The following is a 16,251-nucleotide window of genomic DNA, read 5'->3' as shown; positions in this document are numbered from 1 at the left end:
CGCTTTGTACCCGCCGGCGCCGCACTGCGGCTGCGCGCTGCCCAAACCGGCACCGCGCGGCTGCCGCCCCCCGGGCAGCCCCCGGCCCCATGCGCTCCCCAGGATCTCCGCCTCGGAGCGGTTCTGCGGGTGCGCTGCTGGGCCGGGGAAAAGGGGGTTCCTGCCTCCGTCCTACAGCCGGGGCCACCCGGCACTGGGGTGTGTGGAGTGGGATCGCCGTCGGGGCTCCGAGGAAAGCGCAGTGTATTTAGGAAAGTGACTGTGATAGTGAGTGATGGGGCAAGCGGGAGGTGGCTTTAAACTAAAGGGAAATTTAGATTAGATGTTAGGGGGAAAGTCTTTACTCACAGGACGGTGAGGCACTGGCACAGGCTGCCCAGAGAAGCTGTAGGTGCCCCATCCCTGGAGGTGCTCAAGGCCGGGTTGGATGGGGCCCGGGGCAGCCCTGCCCACGTTAGGGGCTTGGAACCGCGAGATCCTTAATGTTCTTTCCAGCCTAAACCATTCTGTGATTCTATGAAAACCTGCTCAGCAGCTCAGAGCAGTGTTTTTAAAATGTTGCCTTGATGTGTGCTGGCCAGAATAGGCTGTCCCTCTGGCCTTTTCAGCTATCAAAGGGTACAGTCCCAGTTCTGCAAGACTCAAGTTTTTGGCTTAACTACTTGGGTGTGCAGTATGGGTTGGTGCACAGAGGATTCCTACACTCTCTGTGCTTTGTGGTGATGCCATACATTGTGGCACTCTCCATGCTCCTTGCAGCCTTCCCTGTGCTGTGCTGTCCCCCCCAGATCTTCCCTCCCCATTTCCCTCCATTATCCCCCTGCTTTCCTTGCCCTTCTCTGGCCAATTCTCCTTAAAACCTGCCTATTTCTAGATGTTTTCGTTTTTGCAGTCATGATGCCCGAAGCTCATAAATGGAGAATAGCAAGGATTTTTTCCCATGAGTATTGATCCCAAAATATAGCAAGGAGAACATTAAGGAAGTTTTGATGTTTCTCTCTTTTTCCCAGTGGAGCGCACTCAGGTAGGAGTAGACAACAAATTATGTTTTTTCTTGTTCTATGAAAAGCTGACAGACTTGGTGGTATTTCCAACTACATCATTTCCAGTATTTCTTCTGAAACTCTCAAAGCCATTAAAACATTTTAGAGATTAAACCATGCCAAATATTTCTGTAAGCAAAGCTGTTATCACATTGCTATGAATTCTTGCTCAAACTCCCAAGCTTTTATTAAAAGAAAAAAAAAAGGCACTTTAAAATATTTTAATTCAACAGCACATATTTTTAGAAATATTTGCAGCCTGAATCTGTGGCCAGAGCCTGCGGCACCTGAAATACTGGTAATTATTGATCCTGACAGTGCTAATTTTCTATCCAAAGGCGCTTTCTTTATGGCTGAGCTACCAATGAGACTAATGACAGAAATAGTTAAGACAGCAGTGAGCACCACTCACCATTACATGCAGTGTCGGCCAAAAAGAAAGCGCACTCAGGCCAGCAAGCAGCTCCTTAGCATTGGCTCATTCATCCGGATAGTTGGGTCAGGACCATGTTGTACCAGAAACTGTGCAAACATGGAATGAAAGCACTCAGAGCACAGCAATGAGCAGAGAAAGCAGATAGGGCCCTTTCTACTTCTCCCACTTAATCCTTTCTTTCAGGAGCTGCCAGCTCTTGGCAGTTTAAACAAGCAAAATTAAATAAAGAAGTCAATTGTTGGTTACCTGCGTAAGAGTGACAGCAGAACCCTCAGCGCAGTCGTGCAGCAGGTGGTGCTTTTTCCTTTCTCTGTGCTATTAAACTCACGGGGCCTTGGTTCACCCATCAGCACCTGGGGGCTGTCTGGTGCCGCACAGAGCTGGGAAGGAAGAGCTGGGGCTGTTCAGCCTGGAGAAGATAAGGCCCTGGGGAGATCTGGTAGCGACCTTTCAGTATATAGAGGGGGGCTATAGGAAGGAAGGGGACAGACTTTTTAGCAGGGACTGTAGTGATAGGACAAGGGGAAGTGGTTTCAAACTATAAAAGAGGGGAGTTTCAGATTGGATATTTGGACAAAGTTTTTTACGAGAAGGGACACTGGAGGAGGGTGTCCAGAGGGGTGCGGGAAGCCTGCCCATGGTCAGGCTGGATGGGACACAGAGCACTTGAATGAGCTGCAGGTGTCCCTGCTCATTGCAGGGGTATTGGACTCGATGGCCTCTAAGGGTCCCTTCCCACTCAAATGATTTTACGATTCTATGAAATGTTGCATGTGCTTTCACAGACCTCTCTGAGCTATTGGGTTGTGCACAGTGCAGGTAAAGCCTATGCACATGCATGCAGGAAAGGCTGGGAAGGAATCACCTTCCCCTGGGTAATTTCCAGTGCACTGAGCAGGGGCTGTGTCCCTGCATCAAAGTGTGCAAAGCACTGGGATAAGAGATCCTCTCTGCTGCTGTATTCTGCAGCAGTTCTTTGCTCACCCGCTGCCACACAGGAGCACAAGATGTCACACATCCCCCAGGTGAGTCACCTCCACCTACAGCTGGCATCCGTGGCTCCGCAGCAGCAGTTGCTCAGCAGGACAGTGATGGAAAAGGCTGATTGGAACACTCTGCACCCCAAAGCGGGGCAGCAGTCGGCAGCACACAAACGCTCGGGACTCGCATTGCTCGCATCGCTTGCCTGTCAGCCCAAAGTGAGATGAAACACTGCAGCATGTGGCTGCGTTTCCATCATCGGCGTTCCCAGCGCTGGAGGGTATGCGCTGCCATTTGTCACACGTTGTCTTGGATCTCACCATTAGGCCCGCGGATATTTGAGGCTCAGCAGTGCTCTCCATTTGTGCATGAATGCACAGGAATGCAACTCCAGAAATCATTTACCAGATGAAATGTAGCATTTGCCTTTCCCCCTGTCTTTAAAGGAGCATTGTCAAAACACTGTACTCCCCAGGGTTTGACCAGGGCTAATAAGGTAGAGGAAAAATGGCCATCATTTTGCCTTCTAGATTTAATCTACCTTTTATCTCTGGACTGTTTCAAAGGATGATTGCTTCTCCAGAGCTGCCAGACCTTTGTTTTACTTCTCAGCTGGGTGAAAAGGCTATTGCAGTTTCAGCTGAATCAATGGCGTTATGCAGCTTTATTCCTCAACTTGCTGCAGAATAAAAGACACTGAAGGTCTCTTAGGACAGCTGTGCTGGAGCAGATGACTGGGTCTATGAGCAGGAGGGTTAGGTTGGGCAGGTTCACAGGATACCAGCAGAAGGCATTTCACAGCACCCAGCAGCAAACTTGAAACCATAGTGAAAGAGAAAAGCAAGAACTCTATCGTGCTATAAGAGGAAAGCAGGAGAGAAAAAAACGCCAGCAATTTCTTCCAGAGCCAAGAGTTTGTTGAACAAACTCCCAAAGTTTAACTCAGCTAGAGCAATCCCAAATTCGTGCACAAACCCCTCCAGGGAATGGCGGGGTCAGGAAACTAATGATCCAAGCATTCTTTTACCTAATGGAGGAGTTCCTCCCCTCTTGGAGTGAAGGCAGATACTCATCTGGGTTTGGCTCACAGCAGGAGATAGATAGGGCCTGAGGGACACTTGGGAGGATCCCTGCATTTCACATGCAACGCATGTGGAATTTTCTTTATATCTTTGTGCACTGCAAACTCTCAAATTAAAATGTGCTCTGTGCCAGATTTGGGCTAGTATGGACTGCTCTTAGTCACGGACTTTGTGTAAACGTCACTTTTCAATGATAGATTTCATTAATTCATTAGATTTTAACTTAGCAGAACTGTGCTTCAATTGTACTTCATGGGGCTTTTTGCCTTTTTTTTTTTTTTTTTTAAGAAACAAAACAGAAGTGTGATTAGGATATGGAGGGCCTTTACTGCAAAAGTTCAAGGGAAGAAAACTTGGCGTATGTGGTTGGCATTGTGATGAGAAGGGCAGCCAGGCTATCGCTTCCTATATTTCTCATCTGCTGACTGATTTAACAAACATGGGCCCATCTGGTGGTTATTAAGTGATGCCTCTAAAGGTCTCAACAGATGATCTAGTTGGAGAAGAGTGCAGGTTCTTCATTCCCATTTTGCATCTGCTGCCCTTGGAACACCTGCCTTGCAGATTTATCTGTGATTTATAGCATTAGAGTTGGGTGTGGGATCTCCCTGATAACTCACAGAGGTTCTTGGTCCTGAAGAATCTGATACTGACCGCTGCACAGAGCAGAAACAGGATGACCTGAACTGCATGCCAGATCTAATAAAGCTATATTTATGTTCTGAAAAACTCCTGACTATAAGTGGAAGCACCTCCTGGCAACAAAACCTGGTGCAGACAGTGAGTACAGATTCCTCTGTAAGCTAAAGTGATCTATTGCTTGAATTTTGCCAGCGGGAGGCCTCACTTGGGATGTGGCCATTATTGGATAGACACAGACAACCTCTTGCTGTGTCACACCATCCTGGAACAGACAAGGAGTCCCTGTTTTTGACACATGGCATGCTTCTGGTTCCATCTCTGAGTGCACTTTGGTGCTTCTATCCATGCCATGGGCAGCTCAATGAGAAGTGTTCTACACATACAGAGCCCTGCAGAGGATTCAAAAAATCAGTTAGCCCTCCAAGCATTCCTTGATTTGTTGCTTTTCTTGCAGGCAATGCTGTGACAGTTCTCGTTCGCTGCTGAAGTGAGGGCAGTATTCCAGTCCTGTTTAACATAGTCATTAATGATCTGGGTGATGGCAGAAGGTACCCTCAGCCTGTTTACAGATGACACAAAACTGGGAGGAATGGCTGACAGGCCAAAGGCTGTGCAGCCATCCAGAGGGCCCTCAGATATCTGCAGAGATGAGCTGACAGGAATCTCAAGAAATTCAACCAGGAGAAGTGCAAAGTCCTGCACCTGGCACCAGGACATGCTGGGAGCACCCAGCTGGAGGACAGCTCTGGAGAACAGGGCCTGGGGTCCCAGTGGACACCAAGTTAAAGTATGAGCCAGCAATATGTTCTTGCTGCTAAGAAGCGTAATGGTATATTGGGCTACATTTGGCAAAGAATTGGCAGTGTGTTGAGGGAGATGCTCCTTCTGCTCTGCAGAAGAAGCAGCACTGGTGAGGTCAAACCTGGAGGGCTCTGTCCAATTCTGGGCTCCCAGTACAAGAGAGAGTTGGACATACTGGAGAAAGTCCAGTGGAGAAGCACCGAGATGAGGAAGGGACTGGAGCATCTCTTCTGTGAGGAGAGGCTGAGAGAGCTGGGACTGTTCAGCTTAGAGAAGAGGAGGCTCTGGGGGATCTCATCAATGTGTCCATAAATGCCTGAGGGGAGGGTGGAGCCAGGCTCTGTTCAATGGTGCCCAGTGCCAGGACAAGAGGTGATGGGCACAAACTGGAACACAGGAGGTTCCCCCTGAACACCAGGCAGCATTTCTATGCTGTGTGGATGACTGAGCTCTGGCACAGGCTGCCCAGAGGCTGTGGGGTCTCCTCTTTGGAGATGTTCAGAAGCTGCCTGGACGCGGCCCAGGGCATGTTGCTGTGGGCGTCCCTGCTTGGGCAGGGGTTGGCCCACAGGGACATAGAGGCCCCTGCCAGCCTCAGCCACTCTGAGATTTTCTGATTCCCTCTTCCTTCCAGGACTGGCACTGCACAGCCTCCTTGGCAGCACGTTTTGGTGTGTCCCAGCTCTGCTATGGAGTCTCTTCAGTGCTCTCCTGCAAACCTGTAACACTTCAGTGAATCTGACTGCAGCTCCTTCCTGCACATGCCTGTCCTTCCCAACCCACGTGTGAGTTCACTGAGGTCAGATACAGCACTGGCCAAGGGATTGGCAGCATCGTGGAGGGCAGAGATGGGAACTGTTTAAAAACAAGCTGCTGAGGTTAAACAGAGGATTAAACAAGCACCAGTTCTGCAGCTGCAAATACTGTGCACTGAATGCTTTCCCTTAGCGGGCTGTGGGAATGCTCAGTGGTGCAGGGAGGTGTAGCTGCCTTTCAGGGAAGATGGCCTCCATGGGTGACGTTCCACAGTGCCATGTTCAGTGCCCTGTGATGGTGCCTGCAGGCTCCCAGTGGGGGTGGGGATGTAGCCTCTGTTGGTCAGTGAGAGAGATGACAGCAGCGCATTGACACTAGAAGAAACAGAAGGACTTTCTGCCTTTGCCCTCTCTTCCCTCAGACTGGTTTGTAAGCTGCTGTGTATGCAAGAAACAGCACAACCTGAATCTCCAGGTGGATTTCCCATCCCTGTGCAGGGAGAGGGCGGCCCAGCAGCAGTGAAGCACCCAGCACCACTCTGGTGCTGCCAGTTGTTCCAGCAGCAGCACTCAGAGGTGTGGGATGCGAGGGCGGCTGTGGGCACACTCACGCTTCTTCGTCGCTCTGGATGTTATGTCTGTGCTGGCACATGCTGCCAAAGTCCTCTGCTTTAAATACTTAATGGCATAAGTAAGAGTCACCTCAGCCAGTTCTCTGTCTCTGACAGGAGCTGAAGCAGATGCACAGGAGAGGATAAAGGTACAGCATGCATAGAAAAAATACTGCTGTTATTATACAGTCTCAGTCTCGTGGGATGATGCAATGCAAAGGCTTCCTCAGCTGGGCTTCACCTTCATCGCAGAGTTTAACTGATCTCACCATACCATGCTTCTGTAGAATGATCCAATTACTTTTTGAACCTATTTTTAAATTTTGGAGTCCAGACCATGTTGGGGTAAGGAGGTCCCAAACCTATTTAAACGTTGCGCTCTGGTGTTGAATGAAAAAAAAAAATATTAAAAAAAAAATCATTTTCCCTATTTTTTCATTTTTTTAATGCTCTGTGAATACTTTTTGCCTGACAGCTTCCATGAAAGCACACCAACCGTGCAACACCAACCAGTCTGGGAAGCATGCAGCACTCCAACCTGCCCTTAACTCCACTTCCATCGTGTTCTCTGCATTGTGCTGGGTCTTATGCTTTTGCTCTCACATCACTTTATTTCATGTGGATGGATTTCTCCCACCAAAGCTGCAGCCTTTGTCGCTATCTCACTGCAGGTTATGGGGGCTGATGGGTCTCTCTGCAGCTGGATCCCTTCCTACCCAGCCATGAAGGATGGGCTGTGTTCTCTTTCACCTGCTGTGGATTACAAGGGTTTTGCTTGTCCTGCTGTAGTCAGTGGTTGAGGACTGTTACATCAGAAGACCTCTTTGAAATCTTCTAGCCCTCTTGGCCAAATGTTAAAACCTGGGTGCATAAATTTGCATTGGAGGAGGCATCATTCCAGGCTACCTAGAACCTTTGAGGCAAGAAACATCAGCTTGATTTTTGTGAAGTTATTCTTGCTACCAACACTCTTTTTTTTTTTTTTAATTGTATTCTCAGTGAGGGAACACGCCACTCAAAGGGCTCAGTTTTGTGTCCAGGATTTTGTGCCTTCGCTCAAGGAGGAAATACTCCCTTGAGAACACTTGCAACCATTTTTTGATAGCTGAAAAGAGGTTGTATATTTCTCTTCAAGTTGACCTGCAAACAAATAAAAGGATACGGTTTTGTGCCTACTTCCTCTCTCCACTATTTGTTATGGCCCAAAACAGTTCAGTTGGGGTATGAAGATTGCATTCTGGCAGTTTCAGGTTTTGATTATATCAGCAATGCTAAGGTGGCTTCATGGAGATCCCTTGGGAATGGGAGCTTGCACAGGCACTCACATTTGGAAAATCAGAAACGTACAGTTGGAAATAATCCTCCTGTCCAGTTGTTTCACAGATGTTTGCTAAATAGCACAAAGCATACTCCTCTGCCCTCTGGCTGAAATTCCTTCTCCCTCTGGTTATTAGAGTTTCACTTGCTTTGTGATTTGGATTTCAATGCTACGCATCCAATGCATGCTTAGATAATACCACAGTTAGGCAAATGCAGAAAAGCCTTATTTCTGTAAAAAGTTCCTACAGAATTACTAGATCCATATTTTCTGTATACTATAAAGTTGATTCATAGCACAGAAAAACTATTTTATAGCATAGAAAGTGATGGGTGTAATATTTACATTTGTAATTCTTAAATACTTTTAAACAATTCTGAACATGTGGCACTTATAAAATCGTAGAATCATGGCAATCATAGAATCGCAGAATGGCTTGGGTTGCAAGGGACCTTAAAGACACTCAGGCTGCCCAGGGCCCATCCAACCTGGCCTTGAGCACCTCCAGGATGGGGCATCCACAGCTTCTCTGGGCAGCCTGTGCCAGCACCTCACCACACTCTGGGTAAAGAATTTCCTCCTGATAACTTATCTAAATTTCCCCTCTTTTAGTTTAAAGCTATTCCCCCTTGCTCTGTCACTATCAGACTATGTAAAAAGCCGGTCTCCTTCCTGTTCATAAGCTCCCTTCAAATACTGAAAGGCTGCAGTGAGGTCTCCCTGGAGCTTTCTCTTCTCCAGGCCAAACAAGCCCAACTTCCTCAGCCTGACATTGTAGGAAAGGCGCTCCAGCCCTCTGACCATCTTTGTGGCCCTCTCTGGACACACTTCAACAGCTCTACGTCATTCTGGATGCAGTACTAGAGCCTTAAACAATTGCATAGTAATCTTTCCTCTCACAACTGTTTTCATTGGGTGTATTTTGTTAAAAGTGTCTCTTTCTAGTAACCAGGAGTAGATCCATGCCTAGGTCTCGACACCACAGCACATCCCAATCATTAATGGGAAGATTAAAAATAAAAAAATGAAGGTAGGAATCAGCTTTGTAAGTTTTTTTCTGAAAGGGGAATTTTTCTTTTGAAAGGCACAAAGCAGCTACAGATGGCTTAAAGCAGACAAGCAAATAAAAATGTTACAGCTTTCAAGGATTTCTAAATGAATCCTAAAATTAAAAAAAATCATAAAACATAAAACAGAAACAAAACAAAACAAAACACTACCAAGAGGCATTGGGTTTTGTTTGTTTTGATCAGTTAAACATACAGTTTGACATTCTCAGGATTTTGTATTGAGTAGTATTGAGTTATCTACATTGTTTGCAAAAAATATCAATCCAGGTTAGGTTTTTAATTCTCGAGCACTTGGAGAACAGTCAGTTTTTCAAATAAAAATGCCCCTTTTAAACCAATCTGTCACTGAGAGCATAAGCAATTGGAAAAATGTATTCATTTCACTCTGTCAAGAACTCAATCAATGCCAAGATTTACTGCTACCTTTCCAAGTGCTAAATGAGCTCTACTGTGAGCGTGCATTGCTTTCATTCAAGTATTCAAAAAACACACTTTCCACAGGGGCCCCTCCTCCTCTCAATGCACTGATTACAACAAGAGCATTGCCCATGCTGAGATCACTTATTTTTGACTACTGTGTTTAACAAGTGTAAAAGATTGCTAAAACATTGTCTGCTGTGCTACTCCGCACACCAGCCCACTCCCAGCTCCCTAACTGCAACACCCCCTGAACTCTCTTTGCGCCAGTTCCAGTCTACTAAGGAAGTGGCACTGTACTGCAGTAAAATAGAGTTATTGTGTACTTCATTTTTGCAACAAGCATTGCTTTGAGAGATGATAACACCTTGAGGAGCCCCTGTTGTTGCAGCAGGCTGGGGTATGGCTGGAGCAGGGGAGAGGGAGACGTTGGAACTGAGCTGGAGGATTCCAGCCACAAAACCAGCCCTGCTGGCACTTGCTGGTGCAAAATGCAAGGAATGAATGCATGGGCAAGTATGGTGAACTCTCTGCCTAGCCACCAGTGGGAACCTTTGGGCCTTGCTGGAGGTTGTTTTGTCTGCATTTCCATGCTACAGTCTCTGTAGTTGACCCCCTTAACTAAGGAGTCTTGACACACACAAACTTTCCCCCACATTGAATCACCTACACAGCGCATGATCAAGGAATAAGGTCTGTATCTGCCCCACACCTATGCTCTGGAGGAAGAAAGGAGGGCTCTGTAGTCACTGAGCTTCCATCCTGCCATTTATCATGGTCATCACTTAAAAATGAAGTTTGGAAGCAACCTGTTGGTGGTTACCTTTGAAAGAGACATCATTAATCCAAAAGACGGACCACACCTCCCCCTCTCAAATCTCAGTTTTCTGCTGAATGACGACTCTACAAGGCAATGTTGTTCCTTGTGAATCTTTCCTTCCAGGTTGATTTTTCTGAGGTACCAGGTGTAACACAAAGGTGTTTCTGAATATCCTGTGAAACTTTATTGCAAAAATGAATGCCATTAGGTAGAAAATTTACATTTCATATAGATTATGTCTCAAAAGAAATGTACAAATCATGTTTCATTTGTGGAAGAGAGGACATGGGCTACAAACTGAGGGCTAGAGCGGCCAACTGGCTGAGCTCAGCTCATAAAATGTGAGCAAACAGGCCTTTAGGACTCAGACATCCAGAGAACTGTTACAACTCAAGGAGACCAATGGCACTGGATCACACAACATGGAACACATCCTTACTTTTACAGAACCTGCAGGATTTGCTATATTTTGTTTTGCTTTGTTTACCAGAGACTTCTGTTATTTCGCTGTAAAGGGTAAGCATCTTGTAAACAATGAGGCTGGGTTGCAAGGCTGATAGGTGACAGTATTCCACCCCTCCAGAACCGGCTGCTAAAGACAGTAGGTAAGAGGGTAGGCTTTGACCGGCTTCTAAGCTATCTCATAGCTTCTAAGCACTGGGAAATTCATTGTTTTAAAACTGTTTCCAAGCAGCTTTAGAACAGAAAAGCCACTCCACAGAGGCATCTTTTCCTTTGAGCTTTTTGTAGCATTTGTTTACACCCTTTGGTTGCTTTCACTTCAGAATCACCTAGTACTTATTCTTAATCATTACAATTGCAAAACTGCACGAGAAGGAAAATGTTTCCTTGCCCTCCAAGTGCTGTGTATGTACAGAGTTTATTTAACCTGCTTCCACATCTTAACTTGTTGGATCTGTAATCTTCTACCTTGCACATGCAAAAGCGGTCTCCCTTGGATGTCAATGGAAGTGTGGGGAAGATTCCTGTTGTCAATGGAAAGACTGCAAATGAGCATAAAACGTCAAAGTGTTTCGGCTAAAAGCAGCAGCCTCAGCCTTGTGTTAAGAATTTGGTGGCATGCACTCCAAGAAGGTTCGCTGCAACTGTCTAAAAACAACATAAATCTCAGTTTTACTCTTTCATTAGAAATTTTAACGTTGAATTTTGTGTCTGGCCAAATGGGGTTGGTTACTCTAATCAGCACTGAACTATCATTTCCAAGCAGTGAAAAAAGTAGAGGAAAAGAAGTAATATCAAGAGAACTTTATTTCAAAACACGAGCATTACACAATAAACAAGGTCCCAGTGCAGACTGTGACTCTGCCGTGGCCTCACTAAATGAGTTCTGAAGTCTTAGTAGCTCTTGTTGCGTATCAACATCCTTATCCCCATCTGCAAAATAGCAGTAATATTTCCTTACTTCAGAGAAGTGCTGTAAAGATTATTTAGTAACACGTTTGTCCAGGGCTCAGAAAATTCTAAGCATTAGGCATCATAAATTATGTGCTAATTTCTCCAAAGATGCAGTAAAGCCTGAGTAAGTGCACTGTAGGAAATTCTCACTGCGTGCTGTTGTAGTCGACCTTGAATAAGGTTATTTACATAATGGCATTACATAATAAAAATCACAAAATAAAAATTACATAGCTTAGCGCCTTCTATTTAAACTATTACTTGTTAGCTTTGCTGAACATGGCATTAATTATTAAGAAATCCAACTGTGTGTCAAGTTGCTGTCTCTGTATCTAAACATTTCTTAAAAATCTGTAAAAATTCCTTGCTGCTTCTTCTTACTTTCTGAGCTTTGGCGAGAGAATTCGTGAATAACATTCTCTGCAGTTCAACACTGTGATGGAAACTGATGACAGAAACTGCCCAAGGGAATTTTTCCTACCTAAAGCTCCAGCTCAGTGGACACTCAGCAGGGACCTATGTCCCCTGTCATTAAGAAAGCATTTAAGCATGTGATTAACTTGCAGAATGTGCTCTCCTGCAAAATGGACAAGGATAAATGCTGTCTTGGAAAAGGAAAGTAAATAGACATCATTCCTCAGCACTCAGTAGATGTCTTGTTTGGATTCAAGTAACACCTCATCCAACCCTCACAGAATTTTGAGTCTTCCCGTCATGACTAGTTTCATGCCACTGACCATTTCAATGGCATCCCCCTTGGCATTACATGACTATTTTACAATAAATGCAAAGCATCTAAAAAGCAACCCCTCCCTTCAAAGCTCTCATGATTTACAGATGATTTGGAGTCATCCCACAGTCTTCCAAGATCACATGTAAATGCCTTTCTGCATGCTGTCCAGAAAGCACACATGCCGTTCTGTATGAGGAGACTTATGATTTCACTGCTGTTGAATACCCCATCACTTCTGGCTTGTGGCAAAAAGCTCTTCCTTGGCAGAAGCTAGTCCTTAGGTGCTCTGTGAAGTCTGGGCATCGTACTTCCTGAAACTGTGGTTACGAAATGATTCCCTGCAATGGAATGGATCCACAAATAAAGTTTGCTAATGAAAAAATATCTAGGAAATACCTGCCCTTGAAAAGGAGCAGCTGACATATCACCATCTGAAACGTGTTATATACTGGGAGATCAGAGGCTTATTTCTTCTTCCCCTCTCTCCCCATACTGGACACAGTAGCTTTGTAAAGAGGCATATATTCATAAGTAAAAAGCACAATTTAAAACTCTTGTGTCACTGTTAAGGCATTGAACTAGATTACGTTATAGAAAGGATCACTCTTACTTCATGCTGGCTAACATCACATGGTGCCACACATTCAAAATAAACACATACATGTTCTGTCTGGCTTCAAATGTCTAATAAATGGCAAGATAATTCCATTCACTCTTTATTAGGTCAAATGGAAAGTCTTCTCTTGCTTTGTATTACAACGCATAATGGAGCTGCTTGAGAGCCAGAGTTCATACTATATTCAGCTCCAGTGGTAGTCAGCAGACTTCATTAATCAAACATGAATTTAGCAGTCTGCATTATGGCCGGTTTTTTTGCTATGTTTCAAAACCTACTAGTAGAACTGCCTTTCTTCCTTTTAAAAGAGGCATCTTTTTATGTAGCTGCAAGAGAAAGCCCTGCCCTAATTGTACCTTGTGCTATCGACTTTCACTACAGGTTTGTACAGCTCTGGGATCTTTCTCTCAATCATGGGCCTAAGGTTCTCCTTCAGCTTCCCATAGTTCTTTTTGAGTTCTTGCTGATATTCCCGCTGGTCAGCAGTAATAAGATGCTTGTTTTTATTCACTGCTTCACCGCACCTAGACAAAAGGAAAGAAAAGAAGGCACAGTATGTATTACCTAGTTCTGCTCAACTCACTAACTTTGTGTTAGGTAACCTGAGTGGACAAGACACCAGCTCCTCTGGGCTCTGGAAACTCATCAACTCCAAAGTGATGGTGAGCTAGTAAGAAATCTCTGTGTTGTCCAAGTACACAATCTGAGGTAATATTTTTAAAGACAACAGAAATTCCTGAGGTAGCTAATATATAGTATGTATTAAAATAGTATATAGTACGTAGGTCTCTCAGAAAGTAATGTCTCCTATTTATTTCCATGGAAACTGCAACAAATGCAAACAGCACAATAACGCCAGATAGAGCAAATTCTCAGCTACAAAACACTCTTTTTCAGTACAGTCACCACCATTTCCAGTGCATTTTCACCAGTGATGAAGCCTGCATGCCATGCTTGTAAAAATCTGCACCAGCGAAGGCGATCCACTGTCGCTGCCACTACTACTGAAGCACACCACCCACTGCCTCACTGTGCTCACATTCACTGTTTGGTCTCCATAAACATTCAGTAAGTGTTGATGAATGTCACTGTGGGTGCCATTTTTTTCAGCAAGGAGGAATTCAATGACATGCCTTTGCTTCATATGCACTTCCATGTCAGACACCATTTTGTCAGACCACCCCTCTGCTGACAGCTGTCACATGGCAACAGAATGTAATGGAATATCCGTGGGAAGGTTCAACCTCTACTGCTGTACCACCAACATCTGCCTCTGTTTTGGAGGGCCAACATCACAATATAGGAGGCATTAATTCTGGAGCAGCCCTCATACATATTAATATATAAAACAAAAATACCATGTAATGAAATCAAGACATTAGTCTTAACTGTTCGATTTCTGTGAAATATCAAAAGATAAAACAAATGATGGATCTTAATTTCCTACATAATTTTTTTGAAGTGTTAAAATTTACTCTCATTTGGGAGGCAAAATCCAGCAAAGAACTGACTACAAAGCAGAGATGGTAAGTCTGGACCAGCAACTCTGAAGTACGAGATGCCAGGATTTGTGGTACTAGCTTGCATAATTAATTACACTGTCATATCACTGTTGCATTATTGCCATTACTGACATTATCGATGCCGTTCCATATTTCAGTTTTGTTTTACTGACCTCATTATGAACTCTTTGAAGCACAACCTCAGTTTGTTGTGATGTCGATAAAGTTTGGGGTCTGCTGGAATTTCAGCCAGGAACACTTGCGCTACCTCTAGTGGTCCCTTACAGGAACAACAAAAGAAGATGTCAGAGAAGACTGAAAACAAACCACATGCTTGCTCATTTCATGCATGGAATTACAGAAGAAAAGAAAACTATGCACAGTCACCATAACAGGATGTTTTCCCTTTCTTTTCCCTTAATTTACCTTTGGCAAACAATTTTTGCGTGTCATATTTTATCCTTACCTGCTTTTATTTCTCCTCCAGGCCCAGAAAGAAGAGAAAGAACCAATTCTACTCCGCAGAGAAGAGCTAGGGAAGTTCTACTGCCAAAGCCTATGTATGGCATTACTCATCTCAAGGGAGTTAGATAAGCCCAGGGCAGAAAGGGGCCACTCTTTTCAAAGCTTACAATGTGTTACTTCATACTGGGGGCTTCCACTGACCAAGAATCTGGAGAAACCAAAAAGATTTAGGCTTTCAGCAAAGAAACCAAGCTCTGTGAAAAGGTGGATAATGCTAAATTTTCTCTCAGGTTTGTCTTAATTCTGTCCTTTTGGGGGGAGTCTTATTTTTACTGGGCATGTTTATGTTATTTTAAGTGCATCCTGGCATTTTTGGGGGGCACTCATCTATTTGGCTTCATGTAGTTCTGCAAACTGTGAGTTTATGATGATCGCAGGCAGAGTTCTTATTCTCGCTCCCTGAGAATGCACCTGGAGTGAACAAAATAGCTGAGATGGCTAGTGTGCTAGAAATAGAAAACTGTTGGATGAAATCACAAGGCTTATATGGGTATGTATATGTACAACCAAGATAGTATTTCATCAAGCACTTCCATCAAAAGAAACACTCCTACCTCTGCTTGACTTCACCTCTACTTGACACACCCACATAGCAAACCTGATGGAGGAGCTGTATTAATTGAGAATTGCTTCAGCAATGAAAAAAAAAGACTACCAAACAGACAGAATAAAAGGACTACTTATCAAAGGATAAAGTTTAAATTGGCACTGTGACTAAATGTGTCTGACTACATGTACTTCTCTCTGTGCAATAGATGAATGTGAAAAGAGAAAGCAGAAAAGTATGCAGAAAATCATCACCTGGCTAATTTAGATTCCTTACCTGATTTACAGTGGCTCCAACTGAGCCCTGCAAAACCATCTGTAGCATTTTGGCATCTGGTGGTTCTTGGTTCGTGGCTGCAGTTAGTTCTTGTGTTTTTTTCCGCATATCTTCAATAGCAACTTCAATTGGTGTTAGAATAAACTATTGGAAGTGGAAGAAGAGATGATTCATTACCTGAACCAGCTGCATAATTGACCTGTTCTAAATCTGGCATTAAAAATATAACCTCCCAACGTTATAAGAGTAGTTGTGAAGCCTGGGAAAACTGTTCAATCTAAATGCCATCTTGATAAATGCTGCATCTGATTCAGAGCTTACTGGCATCTGATCTCTTGCAAGAGCAGGATTTGGAGGAGATTCTCCATTTGCTATACTCATTGTTATTCTAAATTGCTGACTTGATGTCTGAAAGGGTTTTTCACTTTCTACTGTAATAAAGCTTCTGTGTCTATATTACAACTCTCAGCCCAATTTAGTTCTTTGACTCTACTTTATCAGCTGGAAGTACAGCCAGAAATGGAGCTCCACGTATTCTCCTGCACAGCATCTGAGAGGTCAAAAGAAGAATTTAAGTGGTCTGTCTTTTCTTCCCCACAGTAAGTACCCATCTTGCATTTGTCTACTCATTCTATGCCATTCCTGTTTATGAGAATAATG

At 44.3% G+C, this 16,251-nt stretch overlaps 2 protein-coding genes across 5 annotated transcripts in view; both read right to left on the bottom strand.

Annotated features, from left to right (window-relative positions):
- Nucleotides 1-1,599, bottom strand: part of KANK1 (KN motif and ankyrin repeat domains 1) — a 122,221-nt gene extending 120,622 nt beyond the window's left edge. The window contains exon 1 of the mRNA XM_021379650.1: nucleotides 1,456-1,599. The gene's annotated coding sequence lies outside the window, so the exon portion shown is untranslated. The remainder of the gene's footprint in view (nucleotides 1-1,455) is intronic.
- DOCK8 (dedicator of cytokinesis 8) overlaps nucleotides 11,228-16,251 on the bottom strand; it is an 85,604-nt gene continuing 80,580 nt past the window's right edge. For all 4 annotated transcript variants that reach the window (XM_021380250.1, XM_021380251.1, XM_021380249.1 and 1 more), the window contains 4 exons: nucleotides 15,592-15,735; nucleotides 14,417-14,523; nucleotides 13,098-13,265; nucleotides 11,228-12,463 (listed from right to left, as the gene is read on the bottom strand). In XM_021380250.1, coding sequence (XP_021235925.1) covers nucleotides 12,403-12,463; nucleotides 13,098-13,265; nucleotides 14,417-14,523; nucleotides 15,592-15,735 — 480 coding nt within the window. In that variant the 3' untranslated portion in view covers nucleotides 11,228-12,402. The remainder of the gene's footprint in view (nucleotides 12,464-13,097; nucleotides 13,266-14,416; nucleotides 14,524-15,591; nucleotides 15,736-16,251) is intronic.

The sequence above is a fragment of the Numida meleagris genome, chromosome Z (genome assembly GCF_002078875.1).
Source record: "Numida meleagris isolate 19003 breed g44 Domestic line chromosome Z, NumMel1.0, whole genome shotgun sequence".
Lineage (NCBI taxonomy): Eukaryota > Metazoa > Chordata > Aves > Galliformes > Numididae > Numida > Numida meleagris.
Note: the sequence above shows the minus strand (reverse complement) of the source record. Positions and strands in the feature narration are given on the sequence as shown.